Source organism: Stegodyphus dumicola, chromosome 9, assembly GCF_044657685.1.
Source record: "Stegodyphus dumicola isolate Sdum_Otavi_A_Nest chromosome 9, ASM4465768v1".
Taxonomy (NCBI): Eukaryota; Metazoa; Arthropoda; class Arachnida; order Araneae; family Eresidae; genus Stegodyphus; species Stegodyphus dumicola.
The window spans coordinates 123,069,612-123,087,089 of record NC_140776.1 but is presented as its reverse complement, the minus strand read 5'-3'; the positions used below and the strand labels follow the sequence as shown (position 1 = coordinate 123,087,089).

The 17,478-nt window shown below is 33.2% G+C and overlaps 1 protein-coding gene across 1 annotated transcript in view; it reads right to left on the bottom strand.

Annotated features, from left to right (window-relative positions):
• Window positions 1–17,478, bottom strand: part of LOC118202477 (polynucleotide 5'-hydroxyl-kinase NOL9-like) — a 131,894-nt gene that overhangs the window by 92,985 nt on the left and 21,431 nt on the right. The window contains exon 3 of the mRNA XM_085824039.1: window positions 45–112. Coding sequence (XP_085680165.1) covers window positions 45–112 — 68 coding nt within the window. The remainder of the gene's footprint in view (window positions 1–44; window positions 113–17,478) is intronic.

Sequence of the window (17,478 nt, the reverse complement as noted above, 5' to 3'; positions counted from 1 at the left end):
ATTATACATAGACATGTTATCTAATCAAATAAAAAAAATATTACCAGACACTATCAGATAGCTTGAGAATTCTGTTTCCTGTATACTTTCGTTTCTTCTTTTCTTTTTTTTCCTAGAAGAAAAAGAAAAAAAGTTACATCATATAATTAAAAAATATTCAGATGAAGAGAACACAATCATTGAATGAAAACTGCAAAGAAGTACACGATTTGCATTTTTGAGGAACAGATAAAGTCCCAGTTTTTATAATAATTGGATTATATATGTTAGTGAATATATTTTTAAAATCAAGGATATAGGATTTCTCTGTCCTTAGACTTCAGCAATACATATAAGTTTTAAAGGATTTCATATGGATGGCATAAAAGCAATATTTGATTACAAAGAATAAAATACAGGTAAAGATTATTCAGGTGATTACATACACTTAGCATTTCTTTAACAAATTTACAACTTCTTAATTGTTATTAGCAGGAATAATCTATGTTATAGTGGTGGTGTTTTGTTTACTTAATACAGTGCAAAGTCCAAAATCTGGAATCACTAAAGCTTCAGCAAGTACAGATTTCAGATCTCAAGTTTCAATCAATCAAGTTTCAAAATTAACAGTAAGGTAAAATTAAAAGTATAAAATAATTGCTTAGGAAATAATGAAGCATTCATAACCATTAAGGAAATTAAAATTTACAAAATAATAATAATAAAAAAAAGTTCAGTGCTTACTTTTTTGTTTCATTAAACACTTCTTTCAACATAAGTTGTTCAAGCTGTTTTCATTACTGGCAACAATCTGGATTTAAAAACCACACAACAAATTTTGCTGTTTGCAAGCTGATTAACAAATAAAACAATGGTCATCACAGTGGAAAACCTGCTACACTATCTTCTCTAATTGAAAAATGTCACTTTTTGTGGTCATAAAAAGTCATATTTTTGTGGTCATATTCAAAGGTCAAGCTTGCAGTGATCATCACCACCACCATGAAATATGGTAGCTGACCATTCATTATGCCAAACATTTTAAAAAGTATCTGCAGACACATCTTTTTATGACCTTGCAATGCTCTATGTACTAGATTTTATGTTAAGATATTAAAAAAAAAAAAAAAAAAAAAAAAATTCTTGAATGGTCTTGTCACTCTTTAGAACATTCAATACAGATTTTAAAAATGCTACTTTGCATCTGCATTTCAGAGAGTGCAGCCTCACTTTTTGAGCTACAGATATAAAATAATTTTCAAACCACTTTTCACTTATATTTGTGTCAACCATAGTCTTTTATCTGAATGAGAAACGGTGGGGAAATTTTTACACCTTTAAAAATGCCAGAGGTCATGTATTTTTTCTCATTAGGAAAAGTTAACATTTGCATATGCCAAAATCCTTAATTTCACTTTGGAATCTTTGGCACCATTTGGAGCCTATTCTGTAGAGGCTGCCAAAGTATTTCGAGGCACACATTGCCAGAAGACCTGTTTTGTCAGAATTTATTTATTTGCTCTGGAGATAACTTTTCGCTGTTAATGAGTTTGATGAATTTATCTGCAAATTTTTTCATCTGCTTTATTCTGAAATTTTTAGCTGTTTATATCATGGCAATTTATAAATTTGGTTACCCAACCTGTCAAATATCTGCAATTCAGTTTTTAAGTGCATTTATTCATGAAATATTTTGACTGGAACTATTAAGCACCGGACTTGTTAATGGCACACCCTCACTGTAGTGCTATCTCACCCATTCAATCCTCATTGCACGATTGATGATCAATTTTTAACACAACAAATGATATTTTTGCTATTTATTGCAAGTGGGTGAAGGGATGTCAGAATCTGCAAAAAATTCCTTTTCTCTCTCTCTCTTTTTTTTTAACACCATATACTGTTAAATTTCCAACACTACACTCCTGAAATGATTTTGAGAAGAATATGCCTTTATCCAATTTTTTCATCAATTCCACTTTTTCCTTCATTAGCATCGAGATGTGCTTTCACCATGCAGATCTTGCAACAACTCCAGAAAGAGAAACTTTTTTCTATAATAGCTTGCAAAAAAAAAAAAAAAAAAAAAAAGTAAGCTGGATAAAATTAAAAAGTTAAAGAATAGCACAATTTGCTATGTTAACACCAGAACGGCGGGAAAATCTTACGTACTGTAATGGTGGTAAGGGATCATTTTAACCCTTCGATGAAAGTACTGAAATAACAACGGTAAAACAGTTTTAAATGCCATACACTGGCACAAATATATACTTTATATGTATTTCATAATTTATATTTAATATCATACGATAATTTATTGACTTTTTAAAATACTGTAAATGTATCGAGTACAATTGGATCATACTACAATTACTCAAATAACTCATTAATTTGATATAAGAATTGATTTCAAATAAATGATTTTACAGTTAAAAACTAATGTTAACTGAAATAAAACACAATTTATATAATAATATTTTTTATGTACTTACTTGGAGGATGATTCACTCTCTAAATCCAGAAATGAGAAATGTTCTTTGATGTTTCAGTTATATCATTATATGTGTAGCTGAATGGAATATGTAAAACATTTTGTTTCAATTCTATTTAATGTTTAAAATATTAGAGATTACATATACATATTAAAATTAATGCAGTTGATACAAAAATAAATTTTAACAATTTTTCCAGTGCTTTTCCGCAAACAACTTTGGAACAAGATTGACAGTATTCTTGAGATTTGTTTCCATTGCATCTCTGTACTTAACACTTTTTTCTCTTTATATCCATTTTCTTTTCATGTGTTTTTTCTGAAGATTCAGGAAGGGTCTTTGGGAGTTTTGAAGCCATATGTACCACTCTTAATTCCTCTCCGAATTCCAGTAGAAAATCTCTCCTGTTAATGGTGTTTCCTCTTACGCTTATATAAATTACCCAGGCGTTTAAAGCTGTGTAATACAAAATATTGAAAAAGATATGTACAGGCCATCATCTAGAAGCAGATTTAACTGAATATTTTCGGCACATCTGATCATGAATATACACACCATACTTTGTTGCATTGTAAAATGCTATTGAATCGGGCAACTTCTTGAGACTGTCTTCAGTTTTTTACAGTAGAATGTAATAAGCTTAAAATAAGCAGAAAAATGCTTTTGTTTCTTTTGCCTTGATAGATGATAAGTGTGATATGATCATGATACACTATTGTCGATGAATAAAGATTACTACGCATATTTTTCAAAGATATAGGAATTTCTCTTCTGTTATTTTTCATTGTGCCGACCATAGCTGTATTTTTTTATTTTAGCATTTTTGCTAATTTAATGCTACTAAAATAGTTATCCATGGTAATATTCCTCCCTTTGTTTAGATGTGACTCTGTTAATTTTATGGCATTTTCAGACAAATGTAATTGAGAATTTTATGTTTCATCTTTTCCTAAATAAGGAAATCCATTCAAGATGTATTTAGTATCAATGTTGACAGATAAACAAAAATTTATTCCAAATTTGTCACGTTTATTAGGCATATATTGTGTAAATCTAAAACTAGCTTTAGATGGGAATAATTGTTTATCAACTGTAATACGAGGGCTATCCAGAAAGTAGATTACGTTTTGGAATAAAAAAATAAACAAAGTATAGGAAACAAATTTTATTATATACAGATGAAAGCCACACTCAAATACTACTTTTCTACATAGTCACCATACAAATTAAGGCATTTATCGTAGCGATGTACGAGCTTGGAAATTCCTTCGTCGAAAAATTCGGCCGCCTGCGCCTTCAACCACTTCGTTACCTCTTCTTGCAGCTGTGCGTCGTCATCAAAACGCATTGATTGCAATTTCGTTTCACAGTTCACATGTTTCACCCATGTTTCGTCACCAGTAACGATGCGATCGAGTAAAGAGTCACCATCCTTATGGTAAGCGTCCAAAAAGTTCAACGCTGCAGCCATTCGCTGATTTTTGTGGTCCTCTGTCAAGATTTTTGGAATCCATCTTGCACAAAACTTGTGGTAACCAAGCTTTTCGCTGATGATTTCGTGCAACAAACTTCGCGAAATTTGTGGAAAACTCAAAGAAAGTTCCGTTATTGTGAAATTTCGATTTTCACGGACTTTAAGCATCGACTTTTTCGAGAAGTTCGGCGGTCACTATGCTGGGTCTCCCACTTCGATCTTCGTCGTGAACATTGGTTCGGCCATTTTGAAATCTTATGACCCACTGACGCACTCCACCTTCAGTGATAATGTTGTCCCCATACACTTCACGAAGCTGCCGATAGATTTCTATCGGTTTACAGTTTTTTGCAGTCAGAAACCTTATTACTGAGCGCACCTCGCAGCTCGCGGGATTTTCAATTAACGCAGACATTTCAAACCGTCACAGTATCTGAACGGAGCACAGCACGAACCTCTCACTAGCACGGCTAGATGCAGACTGAGCTGCGCAACGCTCTGACCCCAAGATGGCCGCGCTAGCCCCGCCCCTAGCGGACACAGACGGAAACGTAATCTACTTCCTGGATGGCCCTCGTATTTTGTCCTGGCTGGTAGCACGTTTTGCAGTTTTCAATAAATTTGTTCCACATGTCTCATGCAAGAGCAAATTTATCAGTCTGTAATCGAGTAGATCTTGTCTTTTCATCGAACCTTAAAAATCATTTTATGTCTTTGAATCTATCTCTTGATATAGTTTCTTAGCAAAATGGTATTCCACATGCTTCGGACCACAAGGAATATAAATCTAAGCCCTTTGATCCTATTACTCCTCAAACATACAATACAGCGACAAAAGCATCTAACTCAGCCAGAGATAACTTTCAGTCTTTATTTCCAAGTTGCCAATGGGCTTCGGATTCTGTACATTTCTTTATATGCAGCAAGATATCATCATCAATAAAAAGCTTAAAAGCACTAGACACTTTGTCTTCAGAAACACGACTTTGTTGGTCCTGCTGTTTCTTTTAGAACATTATAAGAGGAACATGGCTGCAGACTGAATTTTTGGAATTTATTTCATTCCATATAGTGTTATCAGGAGCTATAAAACAGTTTTGAAAATACCCTGATCCATTATTGCCCATTTATTTCTCCTGAGTTCTTTGTTTACTTCGCTGTCCTCGGATTCACTAATAGTTTGTGTCTGGAATTCATTTCCAGATAGCTCCTGCACCAATATTTTAATTTCTTCATTCGTAAGGCCTCTTTCCCGCTTATTAGACATATTTTGTAAAAGTTGAAAAAAGTAGAAAGATATCAGACTATCAGAAAACGATAGGGAATATATTTTAGCATATGATTCTCAAAATGAACTTGACAGCAGAATTCATATGTACTGAAATATTGGTTTGGGATTTCCAAGAAAACATCTGTCTTAACTGTTATCATCTGCAGTAAGTGAGCTGAACTAACAAACGGGAAAATACATCTGTAAAATAAAGTATTTCTGAAAAGAAATGTAAGCACAAAAAACCCTGCATCTGCCTTCATTGCAGTATTTTCTTCAAACGAATAGATAATAGCAAACAAAGGAACAACAACTTATATAGACATTACAAAGTAATGAGACCACCCAGGTTTTTATCCCTCTGGGAAATAGTATGAATGCAATCGAAAAATCCTTATCAGTGAATGTATTTCATGAGTTATTTGACAATGCCTCAAGCAGGAAGAGGGATAAAAGTAAAGGGGTCAAAATGACCCCCATCCGCCATGCGAAATGGCAAACCACACATTGAGTTGATCAATGCTAACGAATTTCGCATCCCGCGCATGCTCAGTGGTTTACCGTTGCCGTGGGAGGAAATACTAGCGACTAAGGGGCAACCATACACAAGCCTGCACGTCATGTAGGTCTTATCAACTGTTTACAATTGCAACGCTACCGAAATTTGTTCGTGCTTAATGCATTTGCTTCTGTTTCATTTCATTTTGGTTTATTTTGTTCATAAACTTTATGTTTAATATCGGTTATTTATAATAATTTCTTTGACTTTAATTCAGTAATTTAAACTGGATTTATTCTTTAATTTGTTAAAGTATATATGAATGGAACGCATGGTAAATACGCAATTGCTTTTATTCCTCAGAAAGTATAATTAATAAAGATTCAGCTAATATATATTGTAATGTTCCCTGTTTTGTAATCATTCTTAAACGAAAATTTGCATAATTTACAATCGATATTTACACTCTAAGTAATGAAGCAACTTACAACATAATCATGCTGAATTGTTTTTTTACAAATAATTGTTATCTATTTAGCAAATGTCAAAAAATTCCAAACGATTTCTTACAATAAAACAAAAGTAATCAACGGTTGTGTTCAGGGGTCAAAATGACCCCTACCGCCATTCTAGTGTTAAATTGAAGTTAAGTTCCTCTGGATTTTTTTTTCTCTTCCCCTCTGTTATGCTAAAAAAAGAAAATCAGTATAAGCCCATTCAAAACAAATCTCTCTTGGGGCTTCACTAAAGTTTATGTCAAACAGAAGACTCCTCACAATTCAATAACAGCTGAAAATGTGATCATATCATAGCCAGTGTTAATCAATGCACTATCATTATCCATGGTACCATTCCCTATCCAGCAGGTGTTTGAAAGTGATATGCAGGACTTTCAGTTAATGGGAAGAAAAACTGTTTTTCCTTTAGTATTATTATATTCTCCATTCCCAGATCTTCCTAGAACTAAATGTCTGAGTCATTTTTTTAAAAATGCACAACTGAGAAATTTCTTGCTCATTCTCAATTTGAAATTATACTTCATATAAATAAAACTGAGTCACTTCACACTGAATTTAAATACTGATAACACTGATTTTTATATGATTTTTTTGTGCCTCTGACTTTTTTATAAGGTTTAATTATGTAATTATTAAATATTAATAAAAATGCTTTTGTTACTTACATTCGAATCCCAAACTACTGCAACACAATTTTTGGCAGAAAAACGTTAGACCACAATTCTCTATTGGTTATGGCTTTAAAGGATGAAGACTATCTGCACAAACTGGCATAGATGGCCGAAATTTTCAGCAAAATGAATCTATCATTACAAAGAAAAATACACAGTTTTTTTTTTTTTTTAATAATACTACAGTCTCACCTTTCACCAAGAAACTTAAGTACTGGTACGCATGTTAAAATGGGATATACACACTTATCTTGTAGGAACCACTTGCTTATCTTCTAAGTGACAGTTGTACATGTAGTAAATTCGTGTAGGAAATACAGAGAAGGGTTAAAAGTACCCTTTATTAAATGCCTTAAAATTCACAATGCATCATCTTGATGCTAACACACTACACCTCACTTGGGCGGTAACTGAAATGACAGAACTAAATTAAAAATTTGAAGATACTCACAAGTAGTAGAAATTAAGCTACAGGGCTCAGTAAACTCCTGTTACTTAAAATTGCGTCAAAACTAGTGGCAGCAAAGTAAATGCTGTTATGCCACGTAAACCAGCAATAACTGCAGAAATAGAAGCTCAAGCTACAGAGGTAAGAACAATAGCCTAACTCTCTAACTTTCCTTCTAAAACTCGGTATTTAAACTTTTCTCCTTAAGGCAAAATTTACATTTCTTCATGCGTGCTACGAAATTTAAATATTCTGGCACTGACAATTAGGGAAATGAAGGCTTATATTCCTAATAAAATCAAGATTAAAAAAAAAGTACAGAGAAACATTCATGCAAAGCTTTGAGAGATTTGCTTGAGCATTATTTTCGAATAGATTGAAAGAAGGTTCTTGATAACTTTAAACAGCAACTGAATGCATTAAGTGTGAATAAAAATTCCTCCAGCTTAAACTTTGAGGAATATGAGATCACTATAGATTTGTCATGTCATATTAAACTAAAAGTCCCATTTTAAAGTCCATCGGAATTTTAATCGCATTTAAGATCAATTAAAAATATTGCCAGAGAAAGCTGCATTGCTTCATATTTTAACTATGCAAAATGGGGTTATCTACTTACATAGGTGTCAAAAAAAAAAAAAAAATACAGACGTTACTTAAATGTAGAATCAGACCTTTGTCTATCAATACCAACAAGTGAACCCACCACAAGAAAATTGTGCAAAAATGCACTCATAAGGTTTCATTAACCCTCTGGAGGTTTTGAGAAAGATAAGGTATTGTTTTCTAAAGCGTTACCAGCTTTGCAACTAAAACTTTTGAAAAGCGCTGAACCTTTCTTTCACAGAATGCACGAAAAGCATTAAGTAGTTTTTTTTTATCCCCCCCACACTTGCGGAGAATCATCAAGTGATTAAGATTAGTGTCGGCAGTAAAAATATCAATCACTGTCAAAACTTTGCCCTTTGGTAGTTTCCAAGAAGGTATATGTTAGCGTTTGTGATTCGACTTGTAACAGTAAGTTGGGATTTATGTTGACAAATCTAAATTTTGTGAAAAACTGCAAATCAAGACATTAAAAGAAAAGAATTATAAATGTTTAATTTTTTTTGTTCATAAACCTGCATGTATATGTGTGTGTACGTGTTTTTATATATATATATTTATTTAACTCTTTATGAGCAATCTATATGCATACGGGCATAATATCAAAATATTTTTGTGCTTCTAGTAACCTACACTTTAATTTACACACCTCACACCTCTTATATATGATTGCTTGCCTAGGATGAAAGCAATATTTTCTCACTGAAACAACACGATTTTCGATATGTTTTCCTTATTTTTTTAATAAAGTAAAAAGTAAAATATCTCGGTAACTTAGAAAATTTCTTATTTTTGCAGCTTTGGATATTTTTCATCCAGAGTTTATTTGAAACTACGGATATAAATAATATTTCACAACTTGATATAATGACAGAACTAATTAACTGAACATGAAATAAAAAACTTGTTTATTTTCTAATCATAATCACAGACGTCTAAATTTTTGTCATGCAATTTTCCGCTTTTGTTTACAGCAATAACTAAGGAAAGACGCGAATTTATTAATTGTACATAATGATATTGTTTTCTTTAAAATCTAAGAAAATATCAGTATATTTTACTATTCCACTACTTATTTGGGGGCGGGGAGCCTAAAAGCAAATAAACAGTTGCCCTTAGAAATCAGCGTGTTAAAAGGTTATAAAAATTCGGATTTTGATGAATGATTGAATCTTATGGTTTTATTAATCTCCATACCTTTCATTTTTTTCTCTCTCTATATATAAGAAAGAATCAAACAGAGACACTAGTCTAATGCTTTTGTTACTTACTTATTTTTTTAATTTTATTTAATTTGATTATGGTAAAACACTCAAAGGTTATTTGCCTAAAGATATAGATGTCTTCGTGGCGGAATTTCTGAGGGAAGCTGGCTCATATACACGTTGCAAGTGGGGAAAACAAAGAAAACGCCTACACAGTGAGCTTGTTCGTGGGACTCAAATCCTGGGCCAAATAACCAGTGTTCAGAGAACTTATTGCTAGTCTGCCTGATGGGCCAACGCACTTGATGCGTTTTATGCAACATGAGTTTTTGTATGTGCAGTCGGAAAATGGAAAATATTTTCCATTTTCCGACTGCAATTAGCTAAATAGAGGTAATGCACAGTTTTACTAAACATTTTATATCAGTATTACTTTCAAAGTAACTACCTAATACAGAAACATACGTTTTTTAATATTTATATTTATAATTCGGTTTTTGATACATTGAATTAAGATTGTTTCCCAGAATTCACTACACTCTTAAATTTTATTTTTCAGTTTAATAATCTGCAGCTATTTTTAAAGGTTGTAAATGGTGAAAGTTTCGAAACATGAAAAGAAAAAAATTATTTTTGCATTCAAAAAATGCACATCATAACGAATTTTAAAATAAAATTCTGTAGAACTGATCATGATTAGATTCATCTTCCTTCAGTTAGGTTTTCTCAAGAATATTTGTGTGTTAATATATATGCTCAAAAATGCGAATATTAGAAATTATATCAAACATGCATTGAAGAAGAAAGGTTTTCAATAGAAATTCAACTAATTTCAACGAATACCCGGGATAATATGACTGGGCAACAGGTTTGTTTCCTATAGGCTTATATTTATTTATTATTATGCACATGTGGGACTGCTACTTTTTAATATAAAGAACTTTTTCCCCACCTAGGGTTTGCGACAAAAAAATTTAAGATTTTAATTTCCGTAAAATAAAATACAAAACAGACGTTCTACAGCAAAACTGAAGTGTAAAACCCTTTTTATTCACCAAAATGCATGACATATTTTTAATTCCAACTAAAGGAAGCAAAATTACATTACTCAGTTAAAAATAAATATATTATCTTTTTTTTCCTTCTTTCCTCTAAGAAACTAAAATTCAACAAGATTTTTTTTTTTTTACAAAACGCATAATTTAGTCACTTTCAACTAAAAATACTTTAGACTATTCGGATATTGCAGAGCATAAGAGAGCTGTTTATTGCAAACATATGAGGGCTGCCATCGTGAAAGGCTTTCTAAGGTAAACTGACATTGCACTAAACACCAATGGTGCAGTCAGCCCATTCACTATGTTCGAACCTAAATGAAACTATTAGTATTCAGCAAGTATTTTACTGTTCGGCTATTAGCAAGGTTCAACTAGACATAACCAATCCAAAAAATTCATTCGCATGCAGTAGTAAACTCGACACCTGCAATAAGAGAATGCTAATTCAGAAGTCAAACAACAAAAATCAGTGTTGTACAGTCAAAAGTCGTTAATCCGGACTCGTCGGGACTTCGGCGATTCCGGATTATCGATTTTTCCGGATTATAGATCATCAGTTTATATCTGGTAAGATGGCATGCAGAAGTTATAAAATTAAAAATATGAAACCGTAATTTATGAAATAAAGAACAATTATGATCTAAAGGATATGAAAATTTACAAAAAAAAAAAAAAAAAAAAAGAGCTTAATATTTATTTATTTTTTTTTTTTTATTAAACATTTCTTTCAATGTAAGTTGTTTAAGTTGCTTTGTTTTATGTGATAATACTTTCTCTTTAATTATATAAACAGACATAATTTCTTCTTCAGTTACAAAGTTCCGCTGTTCAAGTCCTATAATTGCTGTGTTGAGAATACCGACTAATTTGTCAATCGAAATTTTTTCGTTTTCAATAACCTCTGTGTCACTTTCTTCACTATCGGAAGCAAATTATAATGAGGAGGAATTTGATTTAAATCATATCAAAGACGGAGTACATCGAGATGAAATACTACATTTAGTAAGGAATTATAAGCCAAATAAAATAAAAACATCTGCCCTGAAGATAAGGATAGTGCTGACAGATCAACTTCCAATTCATTGCGCGCCGTGTCGTTTCCCTTCCCCCGCAGAGCAGCGTGAAATTGATAAACATATTTCGGAATGATTAGATAATCAAAGGATATGCCTTTACCCATTTTTTGCAGCAATTCCACTTTTGGTTTAATGGACTTCGAAACATACTTTCGCTTTGTAGATCCTTTACATATTAGTAAATATATATCGGAAATTCTATTTGACATAATCGGAAGTTCAAGCTTACTTTGATAAAATTGCTCTAACAGTCTGCAAAAAATAGTAAGCCGGATCCAATTCGAAGATTAAGGAACAACGCAATCTGCAACATTACCTGAATTAGATCATTTCAGCTTAGCTTATACCGTCTGTTATACATTAAACGTGCTTACGTAAACGTATTATGCGCATGCGCACACACATATTCGCAGCCGTAAAGGTCTTACGTGCATGCGTCAAAGCGATGCATGCGCAGAAAGTTTGTAGATTTGAGGTCCGGATTATAGATCATTCCGGATTATGGGTGTCCGAATTAACGACTTTTGACTGTATTTACAAAATTTTCACAGGACTAGTTTCGATGGTTTTACCGAACCACCATCCTCAGCTGCAAAACCGCAAATGAACAAAATAGGAAATAATGATTAGATAAGATAAGAAAGCCTGGACAAGAATAAGCAAGTGGCGCCATCTGTTGGTGATACCAGAACTAAAACATAATTTCTTTAAAGGCCGAAGGCAAATTTGGATTGGAATTAGGATCGTTAACTAGAACAGAAAGATTTTTATGAATGTGAAATGCCTCTAGAAAATCCAGTTCTCCAATGGAAGATGTTTTTTGAATAAATTTGGCAGCAGAAAAATTGAAAGTGTGGTTTTCGGACCAACAATGTTGAGCAACAGAAGACTTCTGTGTTTCCTTTTTTCTAACATATGCCTCATGTTCCTTGACGTGAAATTTTAAGGCTCTCTTAGTTTGGCCAATGTAAATTAAACCACACTGGCAAGGAATCCTATAAATACCCCAGGAATTCATATCCAGAACGGGGTCCTTGAGTATGGAACTCGGAATTTTATTGATGGGAGAATAAACATCCCGAAAGTTAAATTTCTGCAAAATATGTGCAACTTTATAGCTAACTGATGGAAAGAAGGGAATGACAACAGAATTTTTATAATCTCCTAAAACAAGCCTTTTAGTGTGTTGAGATGAGAATTTTTTTAACTGCTTGATTAATAATGTTGGGTGGAAAGCCCCTGTCAATAGCTATTGCTTTTAAATAATTTAGTTCTTCATCAAGGGCTAGTTTGGAGAAGCAAACTTGAAGAGCACGGAAAACATAGGAAGAAAATGAAGCTAATTTTTGTTTAGTCGGATGACATGATTTAAAGTGTGGTGGAAGGCAAACCGATGAAGGTTTACGGTAAACCGTAGTACTGAAGTTGGATGTGTTACGTGTGACTAGAATGTCGAGAAACGGAAGAGAATTGCAAGTCTCAAGTTCAAAAGTGAACTGAATAGCAGGATCAATAGAATTCATTGTTGAAAGAACTTTATTTAAATCATCTTTATTACCTTCAAACAGAGTAAAAGTATCGTCTACGTAGCAGAACCATGCCGGAAAGTTTAAAGTTTCAAATAATTTTGATTCATAATAATGCATGTAGATATCAGCCAGGATGGGACTGAGGGGGCTTCTCATGGCTAATCCCTCAGTTTGCTTGTAATATTTATTTTGGAAAACAAAATGTGTTTGTTTCAAACAGAGTTGAGTGAGAGAAATTAGCTCATCAATTTTGATGCAAGAGAAATAAAATTCATGAAGTCTGGTTTCTAGACATCTTAATGCACCCTCCACTGGGACATTGGTGAATAATGATTTTACATCAAAAGAAACCATGAGTAAATTACTAGGAGAAATGTTTTTAACTTTTTTTACAAACTCTATTGAATTTTTTATGGTCTAAATGTTATTGTCTAATAGAATTGAAAATCTAGAAACTAAATATTTAGCTAATGGATACAAGGCAGTACCTAAATTTGATACAATAGGGCGGAAAGGAATACCACTTTTATGAATTTTGGGAAGAGCATATAACCTGGCACAATTCGCAACAGATGGGATAAGTGAATGTTTTAAGTTGCCTGAAATGATTTGCGAAGATTTGATCGCAGTTTTTATTTTTGACAAGTCCGAAGGTGAAGGATCTTTAGGGATCGGATTATATGGTCCTTCGTTTAAGAGTTTAGTGACATCATCGATGTAAGTGTTCCTATCCATGACGACTCTATGGCCACCTTTGTCGGCATTTGAAATAATAATATCCGGGTTAGAATGAATTTCACGCAATGTAGCTCTTTCTCTCACAGTTAGATTTGGTTTCAAAGGTTTATTATTGAATTTCACATTATGAGCGATAAGATGCCTAATCATTTCTTTCTGTGAATCTGAAACTTTACTGATCTTGAAAGCTTTTTCGATAGGAGCCAAAATCTTTGGAATCGAGGGTTTACAGGTTTGTGAGAAGTTAAAATTATATTTTAGAATTCTCTCTTGTTCTTCTGAAAGTCTAACATTAGAATTATTAACTATTGGCTTGATGTTTACAATGGGAAGACTTTTTGAACTACTTGAGCTGGAAGATTGTAAGAAGTTTTTCGAATTTAACTGCAAGGGTGTTTTTATGACGGTTAACTGCATTCTCCGTTCTAGACCAAGACTTTTGTTCAAGGGCAGTGAATTTTGGATATGATTTAGCGAGTTCCAGATGAAGCTTATAGAGTTCCCATTCAATTTTGGACAATTCTTGACGTGTATCCCTTATGACAGACTGAAGTAAGGCAAGCTTGCAATTTAACAGAATTCTTGAAACGCGACTCGAAGGTTTTTGATTAGATTTGATTTGAATAAAATTGGGGATCAATTTTTTACATTTACGTAAAAAGTCAAGATGATACAGGAATTTTTGCTGTTTCAGGCGTAATTTAGTGAAACGATTAATGGGTGAAGGCATGATAAACAATACAGAAAATCAAGCTAAATTAACTCAACAATAATAAAGCACACACAAAACAGCAGAAAAATCCCTCACTGAAATTAATAGAAAACAAAACGTTTGTAAGCAAAATGCATGAAATCAGATAAGCAAAGCACAATATCCAAATATACAAAATATAAACATAACTTGAAAATAGCAAAAAAGTACTTACCGAAACTCATGCAATCACAAAATGTCGGCCACACCACTTGCAAAAAATAAGCCCGTTTGGGGCTTCTATAATTAAGACACAATAGCACGCCGAATAAATACTAATTCAGAAGTCAAACAACAAAAATCAGCGTATTATTTACCAAAATTTTCACAGGACTAGTTCTGATGGTTTTACCGAACCACCATCCTCAGCTGCAAAACCACAAATGAACAAGATAGGAAATAATGATTAGATAAGATAAGAAAGCCCAGACAAGAATAAGCAAGTGGCGCCATCTGTTGGTGAAACCAGAACTAAAACATAATTTCTTTAAAGGCCGAAGGCAAATTTGGATTGGAATTAGGATCGTTAACTAGAACAGAAAGATTTTTATTAATGTGAAATGTCTCTAGAAAATCCAGTTCTCCAATGGAAAATCTTTTTTGAATAATTTTGGCAGCAGAAAAATTGAAAGTGTGGTTTTGGGACCAACAATGTTGAGCAACAGAAGACTTCTGAGTTTCCTTTTTTCTAACATATGCCTCATGTTCCTTGACGTGAAATTTTAAGGCTCTCTTAGTTTGGCCAATGTAAATTAAACCACACTGGCAAGGAATCCTATAAATACCCCAGGAATTCATATCCAGAAAGGGGTCCTTGAGTATGGAACTCGGAATTTTATTGATGGGAGAATAAACAACCCGAAAGTTAAATTTCTGCGAAATATGTGCAACTTTATAGCAAATTGATGGAAAGAAGGGAATGACAACAGAATTTTTATAATCTCCTAAAACAAGAGTCTGCCTTTTAGTGTGTTGAGATGAGAATTTTTTAACTGCTTGATTAATAATATTGGGTGGAAAGCCAAAAGTCTAGAAACCAGACTTCGTGAATTTCCTTTCTCTTGCATCAAAATTGATGAGCTAATTTCTCTCACTCTGTTTGAAACAAACACATTTTGTTTTCCAAAATAAATATTACAAGCAAACTGAGGGATTAGCCATGGGAAGCCCCCTCAGTCCCATCCTGGCTGATATCTACATGCATTATTATGAATCAAAATTGTTTGAAACTTTAAACTTTCCGGCATAGTTCCGCTACGTAGACGATACTTTTACTCTGTTTGAAGGTAATAAAGATGATTTAAATAAAGTTCTTTCAACAATGAATTCTATTGATCCTGCTATTCAGTTCACTTTTGAACTTGAGACTTGCAATTCTCTTCCATTTCTCGACATTCTGGTCACACGTAACACATCCAACTTCAGTACTACGGTTTACCGTAAACCTTCATCGGTTTGCCTTTCACCACACTTTAAATCATGTCATCTGACTAAACAAAAGTTAGCTTCATTTTATTCCTATGTTTTCCGTGCTCTTCAAGTTTGCTCCTCCAAACTAGCCCTTGATGAAGAACTAAATTATTTAAAAGCAATAGCTATTGACAGGGGCTTTCCACCCAATATTATTAATCAAGCAGTTAAAGAATTCTCATCTCAACACACTAAAAGGCACACTCTTGCTTTAGGAGATTACAAAAATTCTGTTGTCATTCCCTTCTTTCCATCAATTAGCTATAAAGTTGCACATATTTAGTAGAAATTTAACTTTCGGGATGTTTATTCTCCCATCAATAAAATTCTGAGTTCCATACTCAAGGACCCCCCTTCTGGATATAAATTTCTGGGGTATTTATAGGATTTCTAGCCAGTGTGGTTTAATTTACATTGGCCAAACTAAGAGAGCCTTAAAATTTCGCGTCAAGGAACATGAGGCATATGTTAGAAAAAAGGAAACACAGAAGTCTTCTGTTGCTCAACATTGTTGGTCCGAAAACCACACTTTCAATTTTTCTGCTGCCAAATTTATTCAAAAAACATCTTCCATTGGAGAACTGGATTTTCTAGAGGCATTTCACATTCATAAAAATCTTTCTGTTCTAGTTAACGATCCTAATTCCAATCCAAATTTGCCTTCGGCCTTTAAAGAAATTATGTTTTAGTTCTGGTTTCAGAAACAAATGGCGCCACTTGCTTATTCTTGTCCAGGCTTTCTTATCTTATCTAATCATTATTTCCTATCTTGTCCATTTGCGGTTTTGCAGCTGAGGATGGTGGTTCGGTAAAACCATTGAAACTAGTCCTGTGAAAATTTTGTAAATAATACGCTGATTTTTGTTGTTTGACTTCTGAATTAGTATTTATTTGGCGTGTTATTGTGTCTTAATTAAGAGAATGCTAGTCTTACTATATTTCTTGTTTTCTGTTGTTAGCTAATTTTAATGCAATTAACAGGTAATATCAATATTGGAAAAATTTTAATGTCAATTGCACTTTCAAATTTTCTTTCGCATTGTTTTAAAGTTTACAATTTTCTTTCGAAAGTTCTAAAGTACTAAAGTGAGCACCGTAAATGAACAGAAACAGATAATAGTTATGTATGTTCCCGGGGGTCCTTACTCGTGGACAGCAGAAAAAAAGTCTTTTACATCAAAGGTACCATATATAATACGTGGAATGACCATTCACATTGCCTTTCATTCTTATCGTCCCTCCTCTAATTTTCGACGCATATTCTGTTTCTTTCTTCTATTCGTTTTATATTTACCGCATCTTTTCAGCGTGCACCCTATTTGAAAATACTTGATCTGTTTTTAAAAATAGGGGCCAAGCATTTCTCAGTATCGGAGGAGAAAGAAATTCAGCAGAATGCAAGAATGCATTTCTGTGAGTAAAATTCTGTAGGAAAATCTGCAAAATGCTTCAATTTTATCACAAATATGTGCATAATATATATGAAATTTAAGAACGGATCTTATATATATATATGCATGTATATACAAAGCAGTTTATCAAAATCATAGTTTTTTTTAGCCCAAAGGCACGCTAGAACAGAAGGTCTGTTAGTCACAAAACGGCATTTTGTAGCGTTTCACTATAAACGGAAGTACGAAACGAGTGATGGTGTAACACCGGGATGCCTGGGTCATATGCCCTACCCCCAATCG